General features: G+C 43.9%; 1 protein-coding gene across 4 annotated transcripts in view; it reads right to left on the minus strand.

The window, feature by feature from the left end:
• nfic (nuclear factor I/C) overlaps positions 1-25,516 on the minus strand; it is a 788,712-nt gene that overhangs the window by 737,185 nt on the left and 26,011 nt on the right. For all 4 annotated transcript variants that reach the window (XM_072482538.1, XM_072482537.1, XM_072482536.1 and 1 more), the window contains exon 2: positions 4,130-4,661. In XM_072482538.1, coding sequence (XP_072338639.1) covers positions 4,130-4,661 — 532 coding nt within the window. The remainder of the gene's footprint in view (positions 1-4,129; positions 4,662-25,516) is intronic.

Here is a 25,516-nt window from a genome sequence, read left to right on the forward strand (position 1 = left end):
TAAGGTATTAAAGACTAGGGTGGCAATGAGTTCAGAGGTGGCAATTTTCAAGGTGTCGCTTGATCCGGGAATCCAGGAGGAGAAAGAGGCAGATGTTCTGGTCTTTGCTTCCCTGGTAGCCCGGAGGCGGATATAAGCCCCCGAAATCGGAGACTTGGCTATCTGACATGGCTAGCTTCCTCTGCCTGGAGAAAATTAAGTTTGCCATGAGAGGGTCTCTGTTGGGGTTCGCCTGGAGGTGGCAACCATTCGTCGACTTCTTCGCAGAGAATTATTCGGCAGCAGAAGGGGGGGTGGGGTTAGCTCGCTTAGGGGGGTAAGTAATGGTGGGACCTGTGGGAGTGGGAGATGGTATTTGCACTTTGTTAATATTTTCCTTGTTATGTACATTGTTGATTTTGTTGCTGTTATAATGCCAAAGAAATACCTCACTAAAATGTTTATTAAAAAAAAAGCTATCTCTTGCTATTGAATTACAAAACCCATTCACCTGTATTGACATCCAATAGCATTTAGCCTGTTTATTTCTTGGTACACTGTTTCCTCCTATCCACTCTAAATGGGCCTCCAAGTAATCCAAAAGCAAATACAGACAAATCATTGCACAAGAAAAGCTGAGAAACAGCCAGCCATGAGAAAAGGACCTGAAATGTGAGCCATTCCTGAGTGAGACTTGCCAAGTTCAACTGCCACACCTCAAATTATAAATCCTTAAAAGGACAAAAGATGATATTTTATCTCTTACAGTGTAAAATCACAGTATCCCTTGTTTTCCCAATACAAAACAGCAAAATAATACCCTGCTGGGAAGAACATCACAGTGATCCATTCAGAATTTGTGTACTGAATTTTCAGCAAGACATACCCTTATTCAAGTCTTGGTAGAATTCCTTTCCTTGTTATTGCTGTAGAACATATACGATTAGCAGTTTGATACCAGCAAGTGCATGAATTGGGTTAGTCCAGAAGCATATGTAATCAAGAAGGTGTCTTTTCCAACTCAGATCAGAAAGGAATGTCACCTCATAGTATAAACGGGGCTGTTGAAAAGATCAGATGTGAACAAAATGGATATTGTCTCTTTAACCTTGGAATTTTAAATGTCCTTCTCTTGCAGAACTGAGACGCTCTTATTTGCATCCAGTTAATGCAGTCCCGTAGGAATCGAGGGGGTTGATTGCATAGGAACATGAAGTTCCAGTAAAGCAGGTCTCTATTAAAATAACTTGCACATTAAAAAAAAAAACTTTTGTATTTGTATGCTAGACAAAAACATTAAAATTTCCATTTCCACACTATAAATTATTGTTGTCAATATTAGCAGATTAATTTTAATACATCCAGATTCATTATTTTAATTTAGCATTGGCCGGTCTATTTTAAGTGGGTTAATACTTTGGTTAAAATAGGATACAAATAAATGTTATTCTGTATTTTACAATTTAATTTGTTAATATCAGTAACACTAACTTTGATGTGATAGTCGGTTCCCTTAATTATGTAGTACAAATGGTCATAGGAAATATTGTAATTTAGCAGCCTATGTTTGACAAGATTTGACAGAACACCTAGTTTAACAACTATATAATTCTGTGAGTTATGAGGATCTGTTAATAATGCTTTTCATCTGTTCTTATAATCTCATTTCTTTTAATCAGAATAACAAATATGCTCACCATGCTATGGCAGATTAAAGATATATTACTGGGACTTCCGGTGATGGCGGGCGGGAGGCAGCTGCACACTGGAGAGCTCCCACTCGGGAATAGAAATTTTGGGGTTTTAACGCCCGGTCCCAGGGACAACGGAGGCTGAAAAAGCTATAAGAAGGCACAGTGAGGAGAAATGTCCAAGTTGGGGAAAAAAACGGCCGTGAAAAAGGGGGTTAATGAAAATCCGCCGGTGAGTGGAAAAATCAACGCAGGAACTGTAAGTAAAGCGGAGGCTGGAGCACCAGAGGAGGCCGCATCGCTCACAGCAGAAGAAACGACCAAAGTGATGGTTGTGGAACTTGAAAAACAGTTCACAAAGCACATGGAAGCGATGAAGAAGGAGATGGGGGCGGTATTGAAAATGCTGGTGGAGGAGGCGATTGGCCCGGTGAGGGCGACGGTATCAAGCGCAGCGGCGGAGGTGCGGGAGCAAGGTGAGACACTGAAGGAAGCAGAAGAGGTATTATCCCAGCACAGTGATCAACTCACCTTGATGGGGAAGGAGTTGCTGAAGGTGACAGAGACCAATAAGGGTCTGCGAGCCAAAATGGAAGACCTGGAAAACAGATCCAGGTGGCAGAATCTGAGGATCGTGGGTCTGCCCGAAGGGGTGGAAGGCCCGAGGCCGAAGGAGTATTTTGCCACGATGTTGGCGAAGCTATTGGGGGAGGGGGAGGATCCCTCTCGATAAGAATTGGATCGGGCTCATCAGTCGTGGAAGCCTATTCCAAAGGCGATTGAACCGCCAAGAGTAGTAACTTTACGTTTTCGTAGGTACAGTGTGAAGGAGAGGTTCCTGTGCTGGGCAAAGCAGAAGCGGGTGGTGCAGTGGGCTGGTGCTGGTATACGCATATACCAAGACTTTACGGTGGAGCTGGCGAGGAGGCGGGCTGCCTTCAGCCGGGTGAAGAAGGCACTGTACATCAGCAAGGTGCAGTGTGGCATAGTATATTCAGCTGAGTTGAGGGTGACCTCCAAATCCAAGGACTTTTATTTTGGGACGGCGGAAGTGGCGACGGAGTTTGCGAAGGCAGAAGGACTATGGCAGAATTGAGAAATGGGACTGAGAGCCGGTCATGTACCGATGTAGCCTCATGTAACCTTATTTTTTCACTGCGTGTTGGTGTATGTACTAAATTAGTCGACGCTGTATATTTGGACAAGGGAAGAGTTGGGACCTTCATTTGCAATGATATTTCTTTGGGGCTTTGGTGTGTATGCTGGGGTTGTGTGCTAAAGGGGATTTCTTGGGTTTTCCTGGGACCGGGCAAGGGGGAAGGAGACCCGGGCGGGGACCTCCACGCTGGCCGGTTTAAGCCAGCCATTGAATGGGAGTGAGGTGGGGGGTGGGGCTGCGGCCATCGGAGTCTGATATAACAGGTTTCGGTGAGTCCAGCCAGGGTGAAAAGTTGGGTGAAGGAACCGAGGTTGGGGGGGGGGGGGGGGGGGGGGGGGGGGGGGAGTTTAAAAGAGGAAGTGGAGGGGAGGAGTCTGGGAGGGGGGTGTCTACAATTCATGGGTGCCATTCACGGTACTCTTTCAGGGATTGGATGGCATTGAATATTAGGGGGGGGGGGTGGACTATGTGTGTCAACGGTGACCATAGGCGATTCCTGATTCCTTTTTCTTTTTTTCCTCCTTGGGAGGTTTAGTTTTATTTGATGCTTATATTGTCATGTGGGCCGTTGTTGGGGGGGGGGGGGGGGGAGAGGATGGGATTGTTGTTGTTGATAAGGGGATTGACATTGTATTTGTTACCGTTTACTGTTTGTTGGTGGGGGGTAAATTCTGAAGAATATGTGAAAATGGAGAATAAAAATATTTTTCAAAAAAAAAAGATACATTACTGGGCTCAGATTAAAATAGTTTTAAATAATTGACCTGTAAAATCAACAAACTTAAAAGCATCAAAAATAATATTTCATTATAATAATGAAGCATTTCTCCATCAGTCCCTTGACACATTCGGATAATGTGTTTCCCTGTGAATGTCACTTGCTACAATTCAACAATGGGACCTTGTCAGTTTTGCTTTGTCCATTATTTATGCAAGTCTTTTGCAGTCGCACAGGTCCAGTGCAATATGAAAATTGCTTATTGTCACAAGTAGGCTTCAAATGAAGTTACTGTGAAAAGCCCCTAGTCGCCACATTCCGGCACCTGTTCGGGGAGGCTGTTATGGGAATTGAACCGTGCTGCTGGCCTGCCTTGGTCTGCTTTTAAAGCCAGCGATTTAGCCCTGTGCTAAACAGCCCCTGCTTATCGTGTAGATAATCATCTATTCAGGTCACCAATTCAAAAAAGCAGAAAACTTTTATATAAAAGAATCTCTTCAAGCTAATCACAATGACAGTAGAGTGCTATGATGGAAAAAAGGCAGAAGTTAAACAGTGAAAAATAATCATGATGCCACTTACCTCTTTCTTGCACAAAGTATGCCAAGTATAAATCAAGTTCCTTAACTGAAACACTTATGTGATGGGGCTGCACACACAGCAAGGGGTTATTACACTGTTGGGACTTCACCAGACGCTCTCCATCAGTACTTTCCAAAGGGATTCCTTTAAACAGGATCACCATCACTAGATCCAATCTCCAAACTTTATCCGCTTGCCGTAAACAATCGATGCGTCTTATTTTGCCTTTCTGATCCGGATTGGAGAGAACACAGCAGGGAGGCTTTTTCCCTGTGATGGTCAGCACGAAATCCTCGCGATATTCAGGACGGATGTCCTTGCGCAGTTTGGCAAGCAGCCTCGAGGCCCATTTCTGTTTCACCTCCGCTTTCTCACTCAACAACTCATCTTTCACTGCTCTCTCTTCATCCTTTGTCATCCGCTTTTCATGCTTCTTAAAGTACTTTCGTTTCCGAGCTTGTAGATTAAACCACGTGTAGGCAAATGCACGGACATGTGGAAGAAGTGCCTCGATGAATGGATGAAATTCATCCTGATAAGAGATAACACAGTTTCATATGCAATGGTTAATAAATGTTGACATCCTTCTTACACTGTATACTTGAGGTTATTATAACAATACATGAGAGTTACAGAAGACTTTGGAATAACTCTCCCAGATACTTTTCAGTAATAATAGTAATCGGTTGGTACAAATATTATACATGAACTACAAATATGTCATCATGGGAATATAGCTCTTAAATTTTAAGTGAACGGCTGTCTAACCCTCTCTTTTGTAGCACTTCCACTGTTAAGACCTCTTGTTTTCATATTAAACAAATGTTTACCCAACTTTGCACCTGATTGTAGAAGCAATATGCAGAATGAACTTTAATCAACTTTCACCAGCTTTGATCACTCTCAGAAATTGGAACTCTCATTGAACCGGGACCTGTGATCCTTTTCCTAATATTTAGTTCTCGTCACTTTTCAGAATTTCTGATCAACAGGACAGATAAAACCACACTCTTGGAAACACACTCCTAGCCAATGTTACTGCTGCCTTCCGGCCATCTTGTGAAAAACAATTCCATCTAGCAAAGAAAATGCTTATTGCTGTCTGGTCTTTTAAGGGTACAACTCACAAATGTACATTTAAAGACACCAACATCTTTACATGTATGGTATGGTTATATTGCGTAATAGTTTGAGAGTGCTACCTACTTGGAATGATTTAAATATACTGCCACCCTTTTGCTTTCTAGTCAGACAAGGTAGGGTTCAGCGCATACATGCTTACCCAAGTGCCAGGCAGTTTGTTATAACTCCCACAAGGTCACAGGGACGACCCGATTAATCTCCCCGTGAGCCTTGTGGAGTACGAGTTCCCCCGCTGAGGGGCGGAGGCTTATCAGCAGGCCTGTTAACTCTACAGGATAAAACCCAGCCCAGACAGGAGCTGGGGTGCCAGAATAGTCCCGGTTGGGACTTGGATTATTGCTTGTATACACTTTTCCTAAACCAAGGGTTAAAAATAAACAATTTTTTACTCTCCTTTCTCTTTGAATCCCATACGGTCTTTCAGTTTCAGTAAACTGTTGCTTGGGCACGGCAGCACAGGGGTTAGCACTGTTGCTTCACAGCTTGACCCAGCTCTATTCCCGGCTTGGGTCACTGTCTGTGCGGAGTCTGCATGTTCTCCCAGTGTCTGCGTGGGTTTCCTCCGAGTTCTCTGGTTTTGCCCATAAGTCCCGAAAGACGTGCTGTTAGGTGAATTAGACATCTGAATTCTCCATCTGTGTACCCGAACAGGCGCCGAATGTAGCGATTTGGGGATTTTCACAATAACGCCGTTGCAGTGTTAATGTAAGCCTACTTGTGACAATAATAAAGATTATTATATTATTATTACCTAGAATGGAATTTAGTGCAGGAGATGGGGGTAGCACTGGGTTCGGTCCTTGAGCCATCAGTTGTTTCTAATCTATATAAACCACTTGGATATAGGGATAGAAGGTTCTATAGCCAAATTTGCAGATGACACAAAAACTGGTGGGACAGTAATTTGCACTGGGGAAATAAGAGTTTAACGTGGATAAGTGTGAGATCATGCATTTTGGTCGGAAAAATGGGAAAGCAACGTATTATCGAAATGGGGAGAGACTTCGGGGTCCTCATTCATGAGTCACAGAAAACTAGCATGCGATTACAGCAGATAATAAAGAAAACAAATGGAATGTTAGCATTTATAGCTAAAGGAATAGAGTATAAAGGTGAGGAAGTGTTGTTGCAATTATACAAGACATTTGTGAGACCTCATCTGGAGCAGTGTGCACAGTTTTGGACCCCCTATTTCAGGAAAGATGTAGTGGCATTGGAGACAGTTCAGAGGAGGTTCACTAGGTTGATTCCAGAGATGAGGCACGGGATCTTCCCAAAAGGGAACAAACTTCCCGAGTGAGCACGTTTAGCCGCATGTTTCCCACACTTCGTAGCGCCAGGAAACACATGGTTATTCAACGCGACTCGCTTTGAATAAGGGGCCTAAACCGGGACTGCGCGGCAGAGACAGTACATAGCCTCACTTTTTGCAACAGGGAGCTCTGCGCGCCGGATCTCCGAGGCCCCTAAAAAAATCCCCGACCTCCCCCAGCCAGACTGTAACATGGGGGTTTCCTGGCACTCCCCAACACCCACGGCGGGCAACCCAGGCCCAATCGCGCACACAGACTATGCCAGCTTGGCACCTTGGCAGTGCCAACCTGGCACCCTGCTAATGCCCCTGCCAGCTGGCAGTGCCACCTGGGCATTTTGTCAGTGCTAGGCTGGCATTCAGGTGGTACTGCCAGAGTACCCAGGTGCTACCAGCAGTACCAGGGCACCATCCTGCCCAAAGGGCATGTAGCTGGAGGCCTCCCATTCACTTAGAGACCCCTACGAGTGCCCGTTTATGGGGACCAGTACCAAACGGCACTGGCCCAAAGTCAGTTAGGTGAAGCGATTGAATCCCAAAGTCTCGAGTACATTGGGAATCTGCACATTAGAGTACGGTTTACGAATTGAACCTGGGATCCTGGAGCTGTGATGCAGCAGTGCTAACCATTGTGTCACAATGCCGCCCGTTAAAAGCAACTTCCTTCTGGTTTAGAACTCCTTTTTTAAAAAATTAATTCGTAGGATGTGGGCTTTGCTGGCTGGGCCAACATTTATTGCCCATCCCTGAGGGCACATTGCTGTGGATCTGGAGTCACATGTAGGCCAGACAGATTTTGTTCCCTAAAGGACGTTAGTGAACCAGACAATCGATAATGGTTTCACGGTCACCTTTTTGCTTTAGACTTTTAATTCCAGATTTTTATTGAATTCAACTTGGACCATCTGCCATGGCGGGATTTGAACCAGTATGACTGTGGGTCTCCGGGTTACTAGTCCAGCGATAATACCACTAGGCCCCTGCCTCCCCATGGGTAATGGGTTGAAGGGTTATGGAAAATGGGCAGGACGTTGGAGTTAAGGCCAGAATGAGATCAGCCATGGCGGAGCAGACTCGATGGGCCAAATGGCTTAATTCTGCTCCTATACCTTATGCCAATTAAAAGCCAGTGAGAGCCTCACACCACTCTTTGTCAAGTAGGCCCGCCACATTAAGTGCCAACCTGGGCAGGAATAGGTCTTCTTCAGGATTGAGGGCTCTGGGGCAGAAGTCCCACTCACTGAGAGCCAATTACAGGTAAGCAGTTCTTCATTGCTCAGCAGCGCCATCAGAGAGATGGTGGCTGCTGCCGGTAATGTACCCACCCAAGGTCTAGGATAGCCAAGATACCCACCAGACAAGGACCTGGAGGTAAGGGGGTGGGTTCGGCAGCAAGGGCATAGAGCTGGCTCTCAGCAGGCCCCCGCCCACCCATTCCAACACCAGTTCCCTTGATCAATTACAGATTGGTTTTGAGGCAGGAAGGCAATGAGGTCCCTAACCCCTCACCTGCCCCGCCCCAAACCTTGCCATGGAGAAGGTCATTAAATTCCACCCTACATTTCTTTGGAAGTGACGAAAAAGTTCAAAATTGAAATGGACCAAATTTGCTCAGTCACTGAAAAGCCAAAGGTGCAATCTTAACTCTTAAACCACACCTTAAATGTCCAGCAACATCATTTCTTAGTTACTTGTGCTGATGTTAGGTGAAAACTAGAACAAATCATTTCAAAATCTTCCAAAAGAAAAACCCAGCCAATAGAATTTACCTCAACCAGTAACTAGTTGAAACGTCCCTGTTTTATCTTAGCTTTTGATGGAAGAGTCTGATTTCCACCAGTGAACATTGAATAAAAATGGAAGAGACAAGGAAATTTCATTCTGTCACAACTCATCAGTATGCACTGTGATAACCCTTTTAAGATTTTGAGAATTTTGTCTCAGACAGAAGTAATACTTCAAATTTATGATTATCTTACTTTTCTGCATCCCAATCTTTACTCATATTGAACAAAAATCAGATGTTCTGAACAAATGATGTACATTTTTCACAATTCAGTTACAAATCAACATTCATATGGGTAAGATAGTCCTATTGTTTACCCATACATAACATTTTTAAAAGTTGACACCCATGATGGCTACATGTGGTTTTCTCCTTTCATTTCTTAGCTGCACTTTTGTGACATGCAACAAAAACATGGATTTATTTGGACATTTAATGTTGCAAAATGCCCCAAAGCTCTTTACAAGCGTGTAATCAGATTTTTAAAAAAATTATACTAATCTAAACCAAAGGAGATATTTGAACAGGTGAGTAAAAACTTTGTCAAAAAGAGATAGATTTTAAAGAGGAATGATAGGTGGTGAGACAGAGTGGCTTAGGGAATTGAAGATTCCAGGACCTAGACAGTCAAAGGCATGGGCACCAGTGGCGGGTGGAGGGAATGGATTTGGACAAGGGCCCAGAATTGGCGGAACACAGAATTCTTGGAGAGCTGTACCACTGAAGTATGTTACAGTGAATAGGGAGGGGCAAGGCCATGACGAGAAGATGAAGAGGACAATTGAAAACATGCTGAGATATGAGCAATTTTTGTCAATCCAGACGAGGCATCCATCAAAAATGCTAATGGATCATCATCAGCCATGAAAGGAGAAAAGAAAAGCCTTCCATTTTTATAGTGCTTTTCACAATCACCGGATATCTCAACCTGCCTCACAGGCAATGAAGTACTTTTTGAAATGCGGGTACAAACATTTCTGAAATTTAGGAAACATATGTTATAATCCTTTGATATGCTGAATTTTGAAAAGTGTTTTGGTCACTTTTTAAACATTTGTTGATGGTACATTCGAACAGACTAAGTAAAATGCTGGATGAACAAACCACATTTACAATAAAGCCACACATGCGCAGTTCCCTATGCATGCTGCACATGAGCAGTTCCGCACATACACAGTTCCAATGCACATCACACATGCACAGTTCCCAATGTTCTGACCATGTGCAATTCCCAACACACAACACACATGCGCAGTTCCCAACATGCACCTCACCTGCGCAGTGCATTCTGAAAAATTCCAAAATCCGAAAAATTCCAAAATCCGAAAAAGTTCAACATTCGATACACACACAGCCCCAAGCATTTTGGTAAGGATTTTTAACCTGTACTCAGATCAGCAGCAATATTATAACCTTGACCTAAATAGGCACAAAAATGCCGCTGTTGATTCTTGCTTCACCCTTTCTAATGTGAGCCAGTCAATATTCCACAGTGGAATTTCCCTGATTTTCAGGGCCATACACAGAAATCCAATACGGACAGGGGCTGGTGCTTGGGCAAGTTCAGCTCGTGGGCCAGTTTGCTTTCAAAATTCCAGGGCAATTCCAGCACGTTCAGTTCCCAGTGACTCAGTGCCACCGCAACTGCGATGTCTACCGTAGTGTGAACTTCTCCTGTGCCCTTCTTTGTGCATTCATGTAATTGCCCCTTTGAAGTTTGAAATATACAGTTGGCACCTTGCAAATAACACATTGGTACCAAAGCCAATTAGCTTCAGCACATGTGGATTCCATTCTGCAGCTAGTATGGCTTAACTGTTCCCTGCTGCGTAGAATGAAGACCAAAAACATGCAGCCATGTCTATTCTATAAAAATTGTGTGTTGTTTAAAAGACTTACAGATTATCAAATCAAACATACATTCAGTTCACATGATGCTAAACAAGTCAGGCTTAATGCAAGGTCAAAACTGCAATTAGTCTTGACTGATTAACAAATCCTGACAACATTCACTGGTCCACCAATCCTTCCTGTTTGGAAGTAAAATGTTGGTGGGACTTTGCATTCTATGGTGGGTCTTTGCTTTTTAAGCTATATAGGTTCAGGCAACGTCAAATTACAACAATGGGGATGTGATCTCCCCCTTTTGATTCAGATTACTCCCTTAAGATGCTCACAATTATAAGGAGCACGATTCTAAGTGCGTGGGGAAAACTGCCAACTCATACCAACTCTCTTCAGGAGAGCCTGAAATTCAATACTGATAAACAAGAGTGACCATTAATCACAGTGACTGCCCCAGTGCAATTATCTTGCTATTAATAGGACCTTTAGCAAGTGTTTCCAAACTAAACTGGTTACAGTTAAGTGTACTAATGATGGGATAAATATGAAATAGAACACTAATAAAAGTAGAATGGGTTCTCCATAGGAAAAAAAAATCTAAAACTTTAATTTCTTGTATTGAAGATCAGGAGTACACAGTATCTAAATAAATGTACATTCCAATATACATATCTTGTTCAACTGCAGTTAAGGCCTCTTTACACTGTAGCCACAATAATCACCACAGTGTGGGTGGAGCTTGAGTACATAAAACTGCATTGTCAATTTGTAATCTGCTGATTTGAGCTCTTCCCACACAACAGCAACCATAGTCAAAGATAACGTTTCTCAGCATTCCTGCCGTCATTCTTTTGTTTAAATTAGATGGCAAGTTTCCCAACCCGAAAGTCTAACACTGTCCTAAAGTTCACCCAGGACTTAATTGTTTCCACACACCATCATGGTCAGTTACAGAGACAAACGAGCAGCCATGCTGTCAGAATGAGTTTGTACAGATCTCACTAAAAATAGCATTCGAGACAACAACAAAAAAAATCAAAGTCATTTAGACATAGACATAGAACATACAGTGCAGAAGGAGGCCATTCGGCCCATCAAGTCTGCACCGACCCACTTAAGCCCTCACTTCTACCCTATCCCCATAACCCAATCACTCCTCCTAACCTTTTTGGTCACTAAGGGCAATTTAGCATGGCCAATCCACCTGACCTGCACGTCTTTGGACTGTGGGAGGAAACCGGAGCAACCGGAGGAAACCCACGCAGCCAATTTAGGCAATAGAAAAATTCAGTACCGTGTTCGGACTCGACACAAAACCTCTGAGCTAATTTTACTTTTACTAGATACATAAGCTTGCACAAGAATTGTGCAGCCAGACTACATGATCCCAGCCACTTGCACTCCAATAACAGAAAAAAAAACCAAGCTCACGACTCAGGATCTTAATGAATCATTTGGTTAACTATAAATATACCACTGGGTACAACACTGGGGATAATTTATTCTAAAACGTTTTTCTACTGCACAGAAACGTTGGCACAGTGGCGCAGGCGCAGTGGTTAGTACTGCTCCCTCACGGCACCGAGTACCCGGTTCGATCTCGGCCCTGGGTCACACTCCATGTGGAGTTCGCACATTCTCCCGTGCCTGCTTGGGTCTCACCCCGAACCCAAAGATGTGCAGGGTAGGCCACGCTAAAATTGCCCCGGAACTGGAAAAATTCAAAAAAAGAAGGTACTGCGCATGTTTGTGTGGGTTTCCTCCCACAGTCCAAAGATGGGCAGGTTAGATGGATTGGCCATGCTAAATTGCCCCTTAGTCTCCAAAAAGGATAAGTGGGGTTGCTTCGTTACGGGGATGTGGTGGAGATGTGGGCTTAAGTAGGGTGCTCTTTCAAGGGCCGGTGTAGACCCGATGGGCGAATGGCCGCCTTCTGCACTAGTTCTATGATTATACAATAGCTAAAACCAGAATTAAAGTTGTGTTAACAATATTTTCATATGCTATTCCACACATTAAACCCTTAAACAGGCTTTGCAGGCTGTCCTGGGTGAGGAGTCTAGACCTAGGGATTACAGTTTCAGCCATTTACGACCCAAATGAAGAGCAATTTTTTCACTTGAAGGACTGTGGATATTTGGAATTCTCTAGCCCACACAGATGTGGATGCTCAATCATTGATTCCATTCCAGGCAAGAGATCGATGGATTTTGGGATGCTAAGTTAATCAATGGATATTGGGACAGTGCTGGAAGGAATAGTGAGGCAAGGTGGAGCTGAGGTAAATTGTCCTCGATCTTATCAAATGGCAGAGCTGGCTCAAAGGAAATGGCCTATTTCTGTTTTTATTTTTTAAGCTTTTCATCAGAAAAACACTGTAATTTGTATTCATGGATAAAAAGAGGCTTTCTGCATGAATTTAAAAATGTCAGCACATGGGGAATAGGTAGCCTGGTGTGTGACACCATTTTAGTGTCGAAATAGACAGAAAATGCACAATTACAGCACGATTAGTCATCCACAGCTGTAATCCAACCTTACAGGATCCAGCTAACCAGATGGGAGTAATTTTGCTCACAGCACCAATCAAAGCTTGCATTTGCCTGGTGCATTAAACGTTAAAGATAAACCAGGATGTATCACAAGAGGCAAAAAGCAGACAAAAATGGATGGGATAGTCATAGTGTTGAGGGTTTAGAGAAGGCAGATTTCTTAAAATGTAGTCAGGGGAGCTTTTTTGTGCATGTGTAGAAGGTCCAACAAAGGATGGTGCAGTGCGGGATCTAATTCTGGTTCAAGGTGGCAGTAGGGAGCATTTTCACGATAGCGACCACAACACATTTCGATGTAAGTTTGGTATGGAAAAGGAAAATGGTGGTCTACAAAGAATTGTTTTAGATTGCTGGAAGGCAGATTTTAGTAAAGTAAGGCAGGATCTAGCCAAAGTACACTGGGAACTGCTTCGTGGGAAAATCTACAGCAGAGTAGGGGGGGGGGGGGGAGTAATTAGGAGAGCAAAGAGGGGGCATGAAAAATCACTGGCAGGTAAGATTAGTGAGAATACCAAGATATTCTATAGGTGCGATCTAACCGATTTGCCACGGAGTCCCGTGTTGAGTGCATTTAGCCGGGTGTTTCCCGGCACTCGCAGCACCAAGAAAGACCACGGATGGGATCAACTGGCCACGACGCACCCGAAAGGCAGCACAATGCAGCCGGTAGGTGCCAGGAGATCCCACTTCCGGGATTTCCCCTGCTTGTCCTAACATGATCTTGCGAGTATTCGCAATGTGAATCCGCCCATTGTAGGCAGGCTCGTTATCTTGCAAATTTGCATATTAAAGCGAGACAGCTAGTCTCATTCTAATATGTGTTCTGAGATCTAACCCCCTCACCTTGGAGACCTCAGGTGAGCATCATTCAGTGTTAGCCTCCACAAATGGGGACATACGGAATGGCACTTGTGGGGTCTCACAGGGGATCGGAGGCCCCCAGGGGCATGCCCTCTGGGAAGGATGGCACCCTGGCATTGCTGCTGTCAACCAGGCACAGCCAGCTTGGCACCCTGGCAGTGCCATTTGGGTGCCAGCTTGGCATTGCCAAGGTGCCCAGGTGGCACTTGCAGGGGCACTGCCAATATACCAAGCTGGCATTTTTCATGCAGTGGAGATAGGGCCAGGGGTGCCCTGCGCGGGTGGACTTGAAGACACCCGTTTAGTGAATTGAGGGTAGGGTTCGGGAGTCACGTTGGGGGCTAGTGAGATCGGGATGCTTGTCGAAACTCCACAGTGCAGGGAATGGGGCTAAGTGAGGCCATGGTCGCCTGTCCCCGCTGAGGCCACTGATCTACCAAGATGGGCATTAAATACCGGGGTGTTTCTCAGTGCTTCGAGCACCGGGCAACAACCATGCTATAGGACTCTTTCCCATTCTTGCACCCTATGCTATCGAATGGGACTCTGTTGCAATCCGGGGCGTCAGCAAGGAATTCCACGCCAAGGCCGCACTTAGTCCCGTTTCCTGCACTGAGAAGTTCCGCTCGCCACCTCACACAAACAGAGGACCCCCAGGCCCGATGCCCAGCACAGGCACAATGCCAGCATGGCACCTTGCCACTGCCAGCCTGACACACTGGTTGTGCCCTGCCAGCCTGGCAGTGCCACCTGGGTATCTTGGCAGTGTCAGGCTGGCACCCAGGTAGCACTGCCAGGATACCCAAGTGGCACCAGCAGTGCCAGGGTGCCACCTTGACCTGGAGGCCAACCACCCAGGAGCCTCCGATCACCTGGAAGACACTTCCTATAAGTTTCGTAAGAGGAAGCAGATAACCAGGGAAAGAGTAGTGACGAAGGGGTCAAACTGCGGGTGGAGCCAGAGGACATTGGTAGGATGTTAAATGAGTAATTCATTCAGTTTTCACTCAGGAGGTGGGTGTAGGTATAGGATTCAAGAAGAGGGACTGTCATGTTCTTGAACAGTTTGACATGGGGAGTGAGGAGGTACTGGAGGTTTTGGTGGCTTAAAAGCGGACAAATCCCCAGGTCCGGATGAGTTGTATCTCAGGCTGCTGTGGGAGGCAATGGAGGAAATTACAGGGGCCCTGATCCAATTTTTTAATTCCTCTATGGCCACAGGGGAGGAGCCAGATGATTGGAAACAGCTAATGCGGTTCCACTTTCAAGAAGGGTGGTTGAGATAAACCAGGAAATTGAAAATGAAAATCGCTTATTGTCACAAGTAGACTTCAATGAAGTTACTGTGAAAAGCCCCATGTCGCCACATTCCGGCGCCTGTTCGGTGAGGCTGTTACGGGAATTGAACCGTGCTGCTGGCCTGCCTTGGTCTGCTTTCAAAGCCAGCGATTTAGCCCTGTGCTAAACAGCCCCTCTTCAGACCAGTGAGTCTCACATCAGTAGTCGGGAAACTATTGGGAAACATTCTGAAGGAGAGACTCAATCTCCACTTGGAGAGGCAAAGTTTGATCAGGGATAGTCAGCATGGTTTTGACATAGGGAAGTCATGCCTAACAAATTTGATAGAATTTTTCTAGGAAGTGATCAGATGTGCAGATGAGGGTAGTGCCGTTGATGTAGTTAATATGGACCTTTGACAAGGTCCCACATGGAAGACTGATAAAGAAGGTAAAAACTCATGGGATCCAGGGTAACTTGGTAAGCTGGATTTAAAATTGGCTTTGTGGTAGGAGACAGATGGTGGTGGTGGAAGGCTGTTTGTGTGACTGGAGGCCGATGGGTGGTGGCGTACCACAAGGATCAGTGCTCCGTCCCTTATGGTTTGTGATATAAACAATATAGATGAGAATGAGTTTGCGGATCACATGAAGATTGGCAGGGTGGCTAATAGTGAAAAAGGTCTTAGGTTGCAGGAACATTAACCGGAATGGTCAGATGGGCAGGTCTGTGACAGATGGAATGTAACACTGAAAAGTACGAGGTGATGCAATTTGGAAGCAGTACCAAGACAAGGGCGTACTCAGTGAATGGCAGGACACTAGGAAGCTCAGAGGAATAGAGGGATATAGGTGTGCTGGTCCACAAATCCCTGGCATCAGTACACACAAAGACTTTAGAAAGGAAAGTGCAATTAGCAATTGGCAGTATATTGCAAGGATAGAGGGGAAAGGATGCTTACTTCCTGAGTAAGGGGGCGTTTATGGATGTTTTGAAGTGGAAGGGTTACATTATCCAAGGAAAGGGAACCATAGACAATGTCAGAAAGCAGAAGAGAAGTTCTAAAGTAACAATTAGGGGCAATGGGCACATCGAGTGGCAGGTGGATCTCAAGGAAAAGATGAGTTTGGAGAGGACAATGAGGTGAGTTAGCAGTGAAATTAATAAAAGACATGGGATTAGGGCTGGAGCAAACCCTGAAGTTATCAGTGGTGCTGGGAACAGGCTGACAAAGGTCCATAGGCCCGGAAACTGCCAATGAGGCTCTGGCTCAAATTAATACTGGTCATCTGCAAGAGAACTCAAGTCAAAACATAAACTCATTATCGCTATATGAACTTTGTAAATACCCACTCACATTTACACAAAAGAACAAAACCATGTTATGAATATGTAATGAACTTCCAGACACAGATGGTCAACTTTGTAGCAGGACAAACAAAAGAGGCCAACAGACTTCATAATAGGCTAATAGCTGGTCAGCCAAGAGAGTTTCAGAGGACAATGGATCTTGATTGAACCACCCTAACTGAACAGGAGTATCCTGTTTATTCCCATTAATGAGTTTAAGCCTGAATGGGACAATAGAACTCAGGCTGGGTGTGGATGTATACCTATGACTCAGTGCTAGCAGAACCGGTATAAAAGGAGGAACATTTGTACAGATCTTCAGCAATAACCTGGGAGTCCCCCAGGCACAAACATCGCTACAAGAAGGGTCCCTGGGTTCCCATCCCAGAGAAGATATCCACATTGAGTGATCGTTAAGGTTAATGTGCAGGTTCAGTCGGCAGTTAAGAAGGCAAATGCAATGTTAGCATTCATGTCAAGAGGGCTAGAATACAAGACCAGGGATGTACTTCTGAGGCTGAATAAGGCTCTGGTCAGATGCCATTTGGAGTATTGAGCGCAGTTTGGAGCCCCATATCTAAGGGAGGATGTGCTGGCCTTGGAAAGGGTCCAGAGGAGGTTCACAAGAATGATCCCTGGAATGAAGAACTTGTCGTATAAGGAACGTTTGAGGACTCTGGGTCTGTGCTCATTGGAGTTTAGAAGGATGAGAGGGGATCTTATTGAAACGTACAAGATATTGCAAGGCCTGGATAGAGTGGACGTGGAGAGGATGTTTCCACTTGTAGGAAAAACAAGAACCAGAGGACACCATATCAGATTAAAGGGACGATCCTTTAAAACAGAGATGAGGAGGAACTTCTTCAGCCAAAGGGTGGTAATTCTGTGGAACTCTTTGCCGCAGAAGGCTGTGGAGGCCAATTCACTGAGTGTCTTTAAGACAGAGATGTATAGGTTCTTGATTAATAAAGGGATCAGGGGTTATGGGGAGAAGACAGGAGAATGGGGATGAGAAAATATCAGCCATGATTGAATGGCGGAGCAGACTCGATGGGCAAAGTGGCCTAATTCTGTTCCTATGTCTTATGATAGCCTCGCCAGCCTCCTTTACTAAGTGTGGGTAACACCTAGTGCTCAGATGTGATCCTGAGTCATATTTTGTGTGAGAGAACTGTGAATAAAATTGTGTTAAACCGTGAACCTGTGTTTGTCCTTCATTCATCTCGCAAATAAGGGGACCTGGATAAAACATTTTAGTAATGAACTGGTTGTAGTGTCTGATAATTTACAGACAACATATCATTATAGTTGAAGGAGTTATTTGTTCAAAGTGTGTAGTTGAAAATTACTTCAATATTCACAGATCATCCCTCTTCTGAATTAATCCAAACCTATGAGTTTTGGTTTTAAATGGAATTTACCTACATTGACAAAAATTACTAAATCTGTACAAGAATAGGATAGCCACAGTTCCAGACATAGATGGGTAGTTAGAAGGTGGTCTTGGGACATTTTGCGGCTCTTCAAACACAACCCGAGAGAAAATGCCCCAAAAGTTGGCATTTTTGAATTTGGGGTGTGTGTGGGCTGATGGTATGGGGGTGGGCTGAAAGGACTGCTTTTGTGCATTGTGTTCAAAGTTTATTTTCCTCCAACCTTCACACCTCACACACCCTCAACCCCCGCCACACAGTGCCCTATCCATGGAATTTGTGCCCCTTAATACTCTCAATGCCAACCCATGCCCCTCTTTCAACCCCCGTGGCCCTCATACCCTCAATGCTAACCTATGCACGCCACTCATCATCATAACCCTTTATAGCCCCTATGCAACCTCATGCACCACTGCCAACATTCCACAGCTCTTTACAGCCCCATGCCAATCAATGCCCCCACTCGCCACCCTATGCCCTTGCACCTACCATGACAACTCATCCGGTATCCACCGTGGGCAGACATCAAGAGCCATGATGAAATTTATTAAAATAAAGTTCTATGTTTATTGATTAATTCACTATTTTTTAAAAGTCGCATTCATAAAAACCCATTCATTACATTTAAATTCTTTCAACTACATCTTATAAAAACAAACATTTAATTAAAAAAATAAACACAGGAATTCATATTCCCACTTCAAAGATCCTATAACCATTTGGAGCTGTCAATCAACCGGTGACTGGAAGACATCCTATCTGAAAATGGATGGTTGTGGAATCAGTCAGGCTGCACAAACTAATAATAAGTTATGCCAGGCTTATATGAACAGACAGGGTGGAATAGCAAGCAATGTTTACCTCAAACACTCATATCTTTCAAAAATGTAAAGGGCATGGGTTTTAATTGCCTTGACAGCTTGACAGTTGCATTTGACAGTTCATCGTGACACTTGTCAGTTACAATGAGTTTATCAGTTACTGAGTTTATGAACTTTTAATTTGTGCCTAAATTTTAAAATCCCAAAGTTGCACCCTATCTTTCCCAAGGGGAACCTTACCTCTCCTGAGGGGTACCTGATCTTCTCCAAAGGGCACTTGATTTCTCACTAAAGCATCCAAGGACCATATCCAATGGGGAACCCTACCTCTTCAAAAGGGTACCACATCTCACCAAAGAACTCCATAAAGTTCAGATCTGCTCCAATCAGGTCTAACCAGTGCACGTCATGTTTCACACACCTGCCTCACCAAAATCACATGAGGAGAGGCAGCTGTTGATTTAAATGAGCAGCTTCCTTTGCAAAATGTATCTGTGTGAATCCCGATCTGGAACCATTCCTAATCCGGGCCCATTCACACGCCTGCAAAAATGGTAGGTGCCATGTTCAGGCATGGAACTTCTGGATTTTGGGCTTGTCTGCCATTTTCACAATAATGGAGATCCACCATCTCCAGAAATCTAGGCTTGTATCAGTGAGTTTTGTACTGGCCTCAATAGAAATAACATAGTTAATTAAAAATTCAAAGTTTTTGAAGGAATAAAATATTTCTTATCGTGTGTCAAATAAATACTCGAGCAAAATTTGGTTCAACGTACAACCAAGTTTTTACTAGAAATGTGTAGGCAGTCAGCTACAAGTCCAGTAATCAAAGGGATTAGTTAAGGTTCTCATATGTAATAATCTAACATCAAAAACCCTGCTACTTACGGTTAGTTATATAAATCAAGGTCAAGTGTATACAGGTGGGGAGCTCTCAAAAGTGACACTTATTGACACTAAATGATACTGATTGACACTAGTGGCAGGTTGTGGAGTTAGGAGCTACACATTTATGATGTGTCACTTCGTGAAGAAATCTGAAATTGATTAAGGATTGATTTCTGGATTTTTCCTTCACCATCTAGCTGTCAAAAGTTTAACAGTGACTTCCGCTCGCCTCCTATTTAGAAGAAATTCAAAGAAACATTAATACGTAAGACAACTGCATTCAGTCCTACATACTTCAAAAGGTACTGTTGGAAAGAGCCAATACTCTGTTGTGTTGTACACTGGGAGGCAAGACCAAGTGCAATAATCAGGTGAAGAAGGTAGGGCCCAGCTGTGCCAGGGTTCACAGATGTAATTCAGTCCCCGTTTTTAGGCACTCCCTTATTTTTGTATGATACAGTGACTTGTTGTGATTTACAGTTGATTGGCATAACTTGGGGAAATTTGCAAAGTAGAGTTGGTTGGAGCAAAGGGGTTTCTCTGTAGACAGACATAAAAGGGAGGCATTAAAGGGCCAGCACTGGCAAGAGGGTCTAATTACAGTGCAACAAGCGGTGGACTCAGGAATTTGTAAATGGAAGAACAAAGCTGGCACAGAATTCTGATTTAAAAAACTAACAGGAAGTAACATTTTGTAGGCAGGAAATATAGACAGATGTAAGATTATTAATATATTGAAGCTATGCAAATCAAATTGTAGAAATAATGACTGCCATCAAAAAGCTAAACATGAATGAGAACCTTCAAATAAACTAATGACTTCAGTGTTTCAGTACATAGATGGTTACTTTTGTAACTTGAGAAACAACAGTTAATTGCAGCCTAATAGATCCTGCCACAATTTGTTTTCTTAGCTGGTTGTGCTAATTTTGTTTGTTTACTACCAACACCATGCATGCACAGCTGTACTGTTAAAGGCAGTGTTTAAAAAGCCTTACCTCCTACATGTTGGTGGGGCAGAATGAAGCCGGGGATTGGATGGAGGGGCTTCAGGCTCATCCGACGAAGACCATAATTCCGGATTACAACCACCATATCCTGCGTTGGAATACAGGAGCTTCTTCCAGCTGGATCCAGCCGTTCACCCAATTTCTGAGCAGGCGAGTGGTTGAGGCGTGGCCTCACCTCAGTTTCTGAATCTCCCACTCTTACCCTTAACTGTCATTCAAGGGAAAAAGCTCCAGAGCTGCAAACGTAGAATATGGAGGTTGTAATCCAGAATTGTGGCTGTCGCCAGGTGGATCAGAAGTCTCCCCTTCCTCCTCATCCCAAACCCCGGAAACTGCTGCAAATTATATCACTGGTTTTCTGCACATGTGCACATGAATGCTGGCAGCCATCTTGCCTTGGCAGGAGACAATTGGCGGGATTCTCCGGTCCTCCAACCGCCAATGGTATTTCCCATTGTGGCTACCTCACACCACCGGGAAACCCACTGGCGTGGACGCTGCGGAAAAATGGAGAATCCTGCCCAATGTTTTTAAAAATGATAATGTGGTCAAAGCAATGAAAACAAAAGTCAATGACCATGTGCAAAGAAGTACTTGTGCTAAAAATTGCTACCCTGAGCACTATTTGCACCCTATGCCAGAGACAAAATTATGACCTCTTCAGGATTTCTTTCATCTAAAATCCAAGACCCAAACAGGAGACTTCTAATAAAAATAGCTACCCTACCCCAATTGAAAAGGAATTCCGTAGGTGTTCAACTCATTCACTCCCCGTCTTATCTCATTATCACCTTGGCACAGCACTCCATTTCATCAAGTGCTTCATTAGTCTTTTTAACACATCCATATTTCTTCAGAGATGAAAACTGTTTCAACGCAAGATGATTTCTCATTCACTTGTCCTGTTAATCTCTGAACAATCATTGCTTCTGGCAAAATAAATTATGTACGTCTATTTAGGCTGATACAAATGGTATTTCAGTCTAAATGGACCTTGCACTAAAAAGAAATAAATGAAAACAAATACAGAAACTTTTCTACTTAAGAAAATGTTGAACCCTTTGGTTTTTCATGTTTTCTCCCCTCCCTTGAACTCACATTACCTGACGTCCAGAAGGTGACTGCTCCCTGTTCCCAGAAATGCTGTTGTTAGGCGATATACAAAAGTTCTGCAGTAACTCTCCTGATGTTTTCTTTATCTTTTGAGGAAACCAGGCAATGTGTGACAGTGAGCCTTTGCCCAATACTTGGGCAATGGTGATCCAGAGTTGGTATGGCAAAATATTACAGATTCCCGCTACAGGAGATTGACATCTTTATTCTCCATAAGGTACAAAGCAGCATTAATTCTGATGTGGACTTTGTAATGGTTACACTTGACGTCTCTATTGCCAAATATTGTCAGAGTCACACAACAAATAACTTGTGGTAAAAGACACCACGAGGGGAGCAAAAAAAAATTAAAAAAAATTTCTTCTCCTTTTTCACATTTTCTCCCACATTTACATCCATCAACAATAAACAATAAACAATAATCAGGCAAAAAAACACTCCTGGTCAACAGTGACATGAGGAGCCATGTGGATCAGCTTTGGAGTCTGCACACTTGACTAATAGTTCCTCTTCCAGCTGGAAAACTAGGTTCCATGCAGATACTCTAGAATAGTTAGCAGCAATGAAGAGTTGAAGGCACGTCAATAACTCACTAAGAATTTAAGCAACTACCACTGGAAGAAGTAACACTGAATGGGAACAGTTGTCTCTTGGAGGCAAGAAGCCATGATTCAACCTCACACTACAACTTAAAAATTCAAATTACAGATCTTCCTTGCAAAACCTCCCAAATCTGAAAAAGAACCCCAATAATTTGCAACCTTCTTTGCTTGGAAGAAAGGTTCCTTAACATTTTACCATTGCTTGCAGCTTGGTTGCTTCAACATCAGAAGGGCTTTGTCTTAATGAAAAGAGACATTGAGAGCTAAGTCGCTCTTAATCCCTTCCCCATCCAATAACCATAAAACTTCATTGCATTCCTCATCGGCCCAAAACAGCTAAAGAATTCCTAAACATGTTAGGGTTCAGGCCGATACCAAGAATGCCCCTAAGACCTGACATGCGATGAGGATGGAGTAGAAATAGTTCAACATGAACAAGCTAGGGAGCCAAAAAAAAAATTATTTCATTTTGCTGCATAGAGTCTACCAGATCATTATATATTGTACGTATTTATATTCCTCTGCTTTGGTTTTTGCCTTCACACTGCCCATTTTCATGTTTTGACAATTTACATAACTTTGATTTTTCTCAAAAGGGCAATAGCGGTCTCCAATTTACCACTGAATTACTCCAGCTACTATTTACACTAAATATAATTAAGAGAAACTGGGTATTCCTGCTAGTTCCTTGATTAACTCACTCATCCTAGAACTAATGATTTTGGACCATTAAAGCCCTCTGAATATGTTCCTCTCATCAATGTTGCAACCATTATATGCCTGAATCTGTCAAGCTGGGAAACGGTAAGTTAACAAAGTGAAGAATCTTGTTTTCTCATTTTGTTCTAAATTAACATTGTTAGTAACATCTAAATCTACTCCCCGGGTCAAAGTAAACTCTTTCCGATGTTACTGATATCTGCTTTGATATGGCTCAGCTTGTAAGCTTAATTACAATGATCTGGGTATGAGCAGCATTTCTCTGTACTTTTCTAATTGATACATAACTGCTATCTACACGTGGCTACACCAATCTGATAGAACATATGTGGAGTGGCACGGTGGCATAGTGGTTAGCATGCTGCCTCACATGCCAGGGACCCAGGCTCAATTCAAACCTTAGGTGACGGTCTGTGTGGAGTTTGCACTTTCTCCCCAAATCTGCGTGGGATTCCTCCAGGTGCACCGGTTTCCTCCCACAGTCCAAAGATGTGCAGGTTAGGTGGATTTGCCATGTTAAAAATTGCTCCTTAGTGTCCAAGGATGTGCCGGTTAGGTGGGGTTGCAGGGATAGTAGGGTCGCTGAAGACCCGATGGGCTAAATGACCTCCTTCTGCACTGCAGGGATTCGCTCTATCTGCGATATTTACCAGTTAACCCTTTTTGCTTTCATAGTCATTATTCTGGATTAATTCTCAGAATGTTTCCTCCCACAGTCCAAAGACGTGCAGGTTAGGTGGATTGGCCATTATAAATTGCCCTTAGTGACCAAAAAAGGTTAGGAGGGGTTATTGGTTACGGGGATAGGGTGGAAGTGAGGGCTTAAGTGGGTCGGTGCAGACTCGATGGGCCGAATGGCCTCCTCACTGTATGTTCTATGTTTCGAGTCCCCACATGTTTAAACAGCACAGTTGATAACAGAGTAGTTCTGCCAAAACCAGTAGTGTGCCTTTGCAATATATATTTCTACCATTTCACTTATATTAACCCCTGCCTCATTAAAGTTTGCTTATAAGTATTCTCTCATTTCAGTTGTTGCTATTTTAATGCCTCCCAGGTGCCAGGGTGCATGATGTCTCCCATCGTGTTTTCGGGATCCTTAAGAGGGAGGGGGAGCAGCCCCAAGTCATGGTCCACATAGGTACCAACGACATAGGTAGGAAAAGGGATAGGGATGTAAGGCAGGAATTCAGGGACCTAGGGTGGAAACTTAGATCTAGGACAAACAGTTATTATATCTGGGTTGTTACCTGTGCCACGTGATAGCGAGACGAGGAATAGGGAGAGAGGGGAGTTGAACAGGTGGCTACAGGGATGGTGCAGGAGGGAGGGTTTCAGAATTCTGGATAATTGGGGCTCATTCTGGGGTCGGTGGGACCTCTACAAACGGGATGGTCTACACCTGGACCAGAGGGGTATCAATATCCTCGGGGGGGGAAATTGCTAATGCTCTTCGGGATGGTTTAAACTAGTTCAGCAGAGGCTTGGGAACCTGAATTGTAGCTCCAGTATACAGGAGGTTGAGAGTAGTGAGGTCATGAGTAAGGTTTCAAAGTTGCAGGAGTGTACCGGCAGGCAGGAAGGTGGTTTAAAGTGTGTCTTCTTCAATGCCAGGAGCATCCGGAATAAGGTGGGTGAACTTGCGGCATGGGTTGGTACCTGGGACTTCGATGTTGTGGCCATTTTGGAGACATAGATAGAGCAGGGACAGGAATGGTTGTTGCAGGTGCCGGGGTCTAGATATTTCAGTAAGCTCAGGGAAGGTGGTAAAAAAAGGGGGAGGGGTGGCATTGTTAGTCAAGGAAAGTATTACAATGGTAGAAAGGATGTTTGATGAGGACTCGTCTACTGAGGTAGTATGGGCTGAGGTTAGAAACAGGAAAGGAGAGGTCATCCTGTTAGGGGTTTTCTATAGGCCTCCGAAAAGTTCCAGAGATGTAGAGGAAAGGATTGCAAAGATGATTCTGGATAGGAGCGAAAGCAACAGGGTAGTTGTTATGGCGGACTTTAACTTTCCAAATATTGACTGGAAACGTTATAGTTCGAGTACTTTAGATGGGTCCGGTTTTGTCCAATGTGTGCAGGAGGGTTTCCTGACACAGTATGTAGATAGGCCAACGAGAGGAGAGACCATATTGGATTTGCTACTGGGTAATGAACCAGGACAGGTGTTAGATTTGGAGGTAGGTGAGGACTTTGGTGATAGTGACCACAATTCGATTACGTTTACTTTAGTGATGGAAAGGGATAGGTATATACCGCAGGGCAAGAGTTATATCTGGGGGAAAGGCAATTATGATGCGATGAGGCAAGACTTAGGAAGCATCAGATGGAGAGGAAAACTGCAGGGGATGGGTGCAATGGAAATGTGGAGCTTGTTCAAGGAACAGCTACTGCGTGTCCTTGATAAGTATGTACCTGTCAGGCAGGGAGGAAGTGGTCGAGCAAGGGAACCGTGGCTTACTAAAGCAGTCGAAACACTTGTCAAGAGGAAGAAGGAGGCTTATGTAAAGATGAGACATGAAGGTCCAGTTAGGGTGCTCAAGAGTTACAAGTTAGCTAGGAAGGACCTAAAGAGAGAGCTAAGAGGAGCCAGGAGGGGACATGAGAAGTCTTTGGCAGGTAGGATCAAGGATAACCCCAAAGCTTTCTATAGATATGTCAGAAATA

This window comes from Scyliorhinus torazame, chromosome 18 (genome assembly GCF_047496885.1).
Source record: "Scyliorhinus torazame isolate Kashiwa2021f chromosome 18, sScyTor2.1, whole genome shotgun sequence".
Taxonomy (NCBI): Eukaryota; Metazoa; Chordata; class Chondrichthyes; order Carcharhiniformes; family Scyliorhinidae; genus Scyliorhinus; species Scyliorhinus torazame.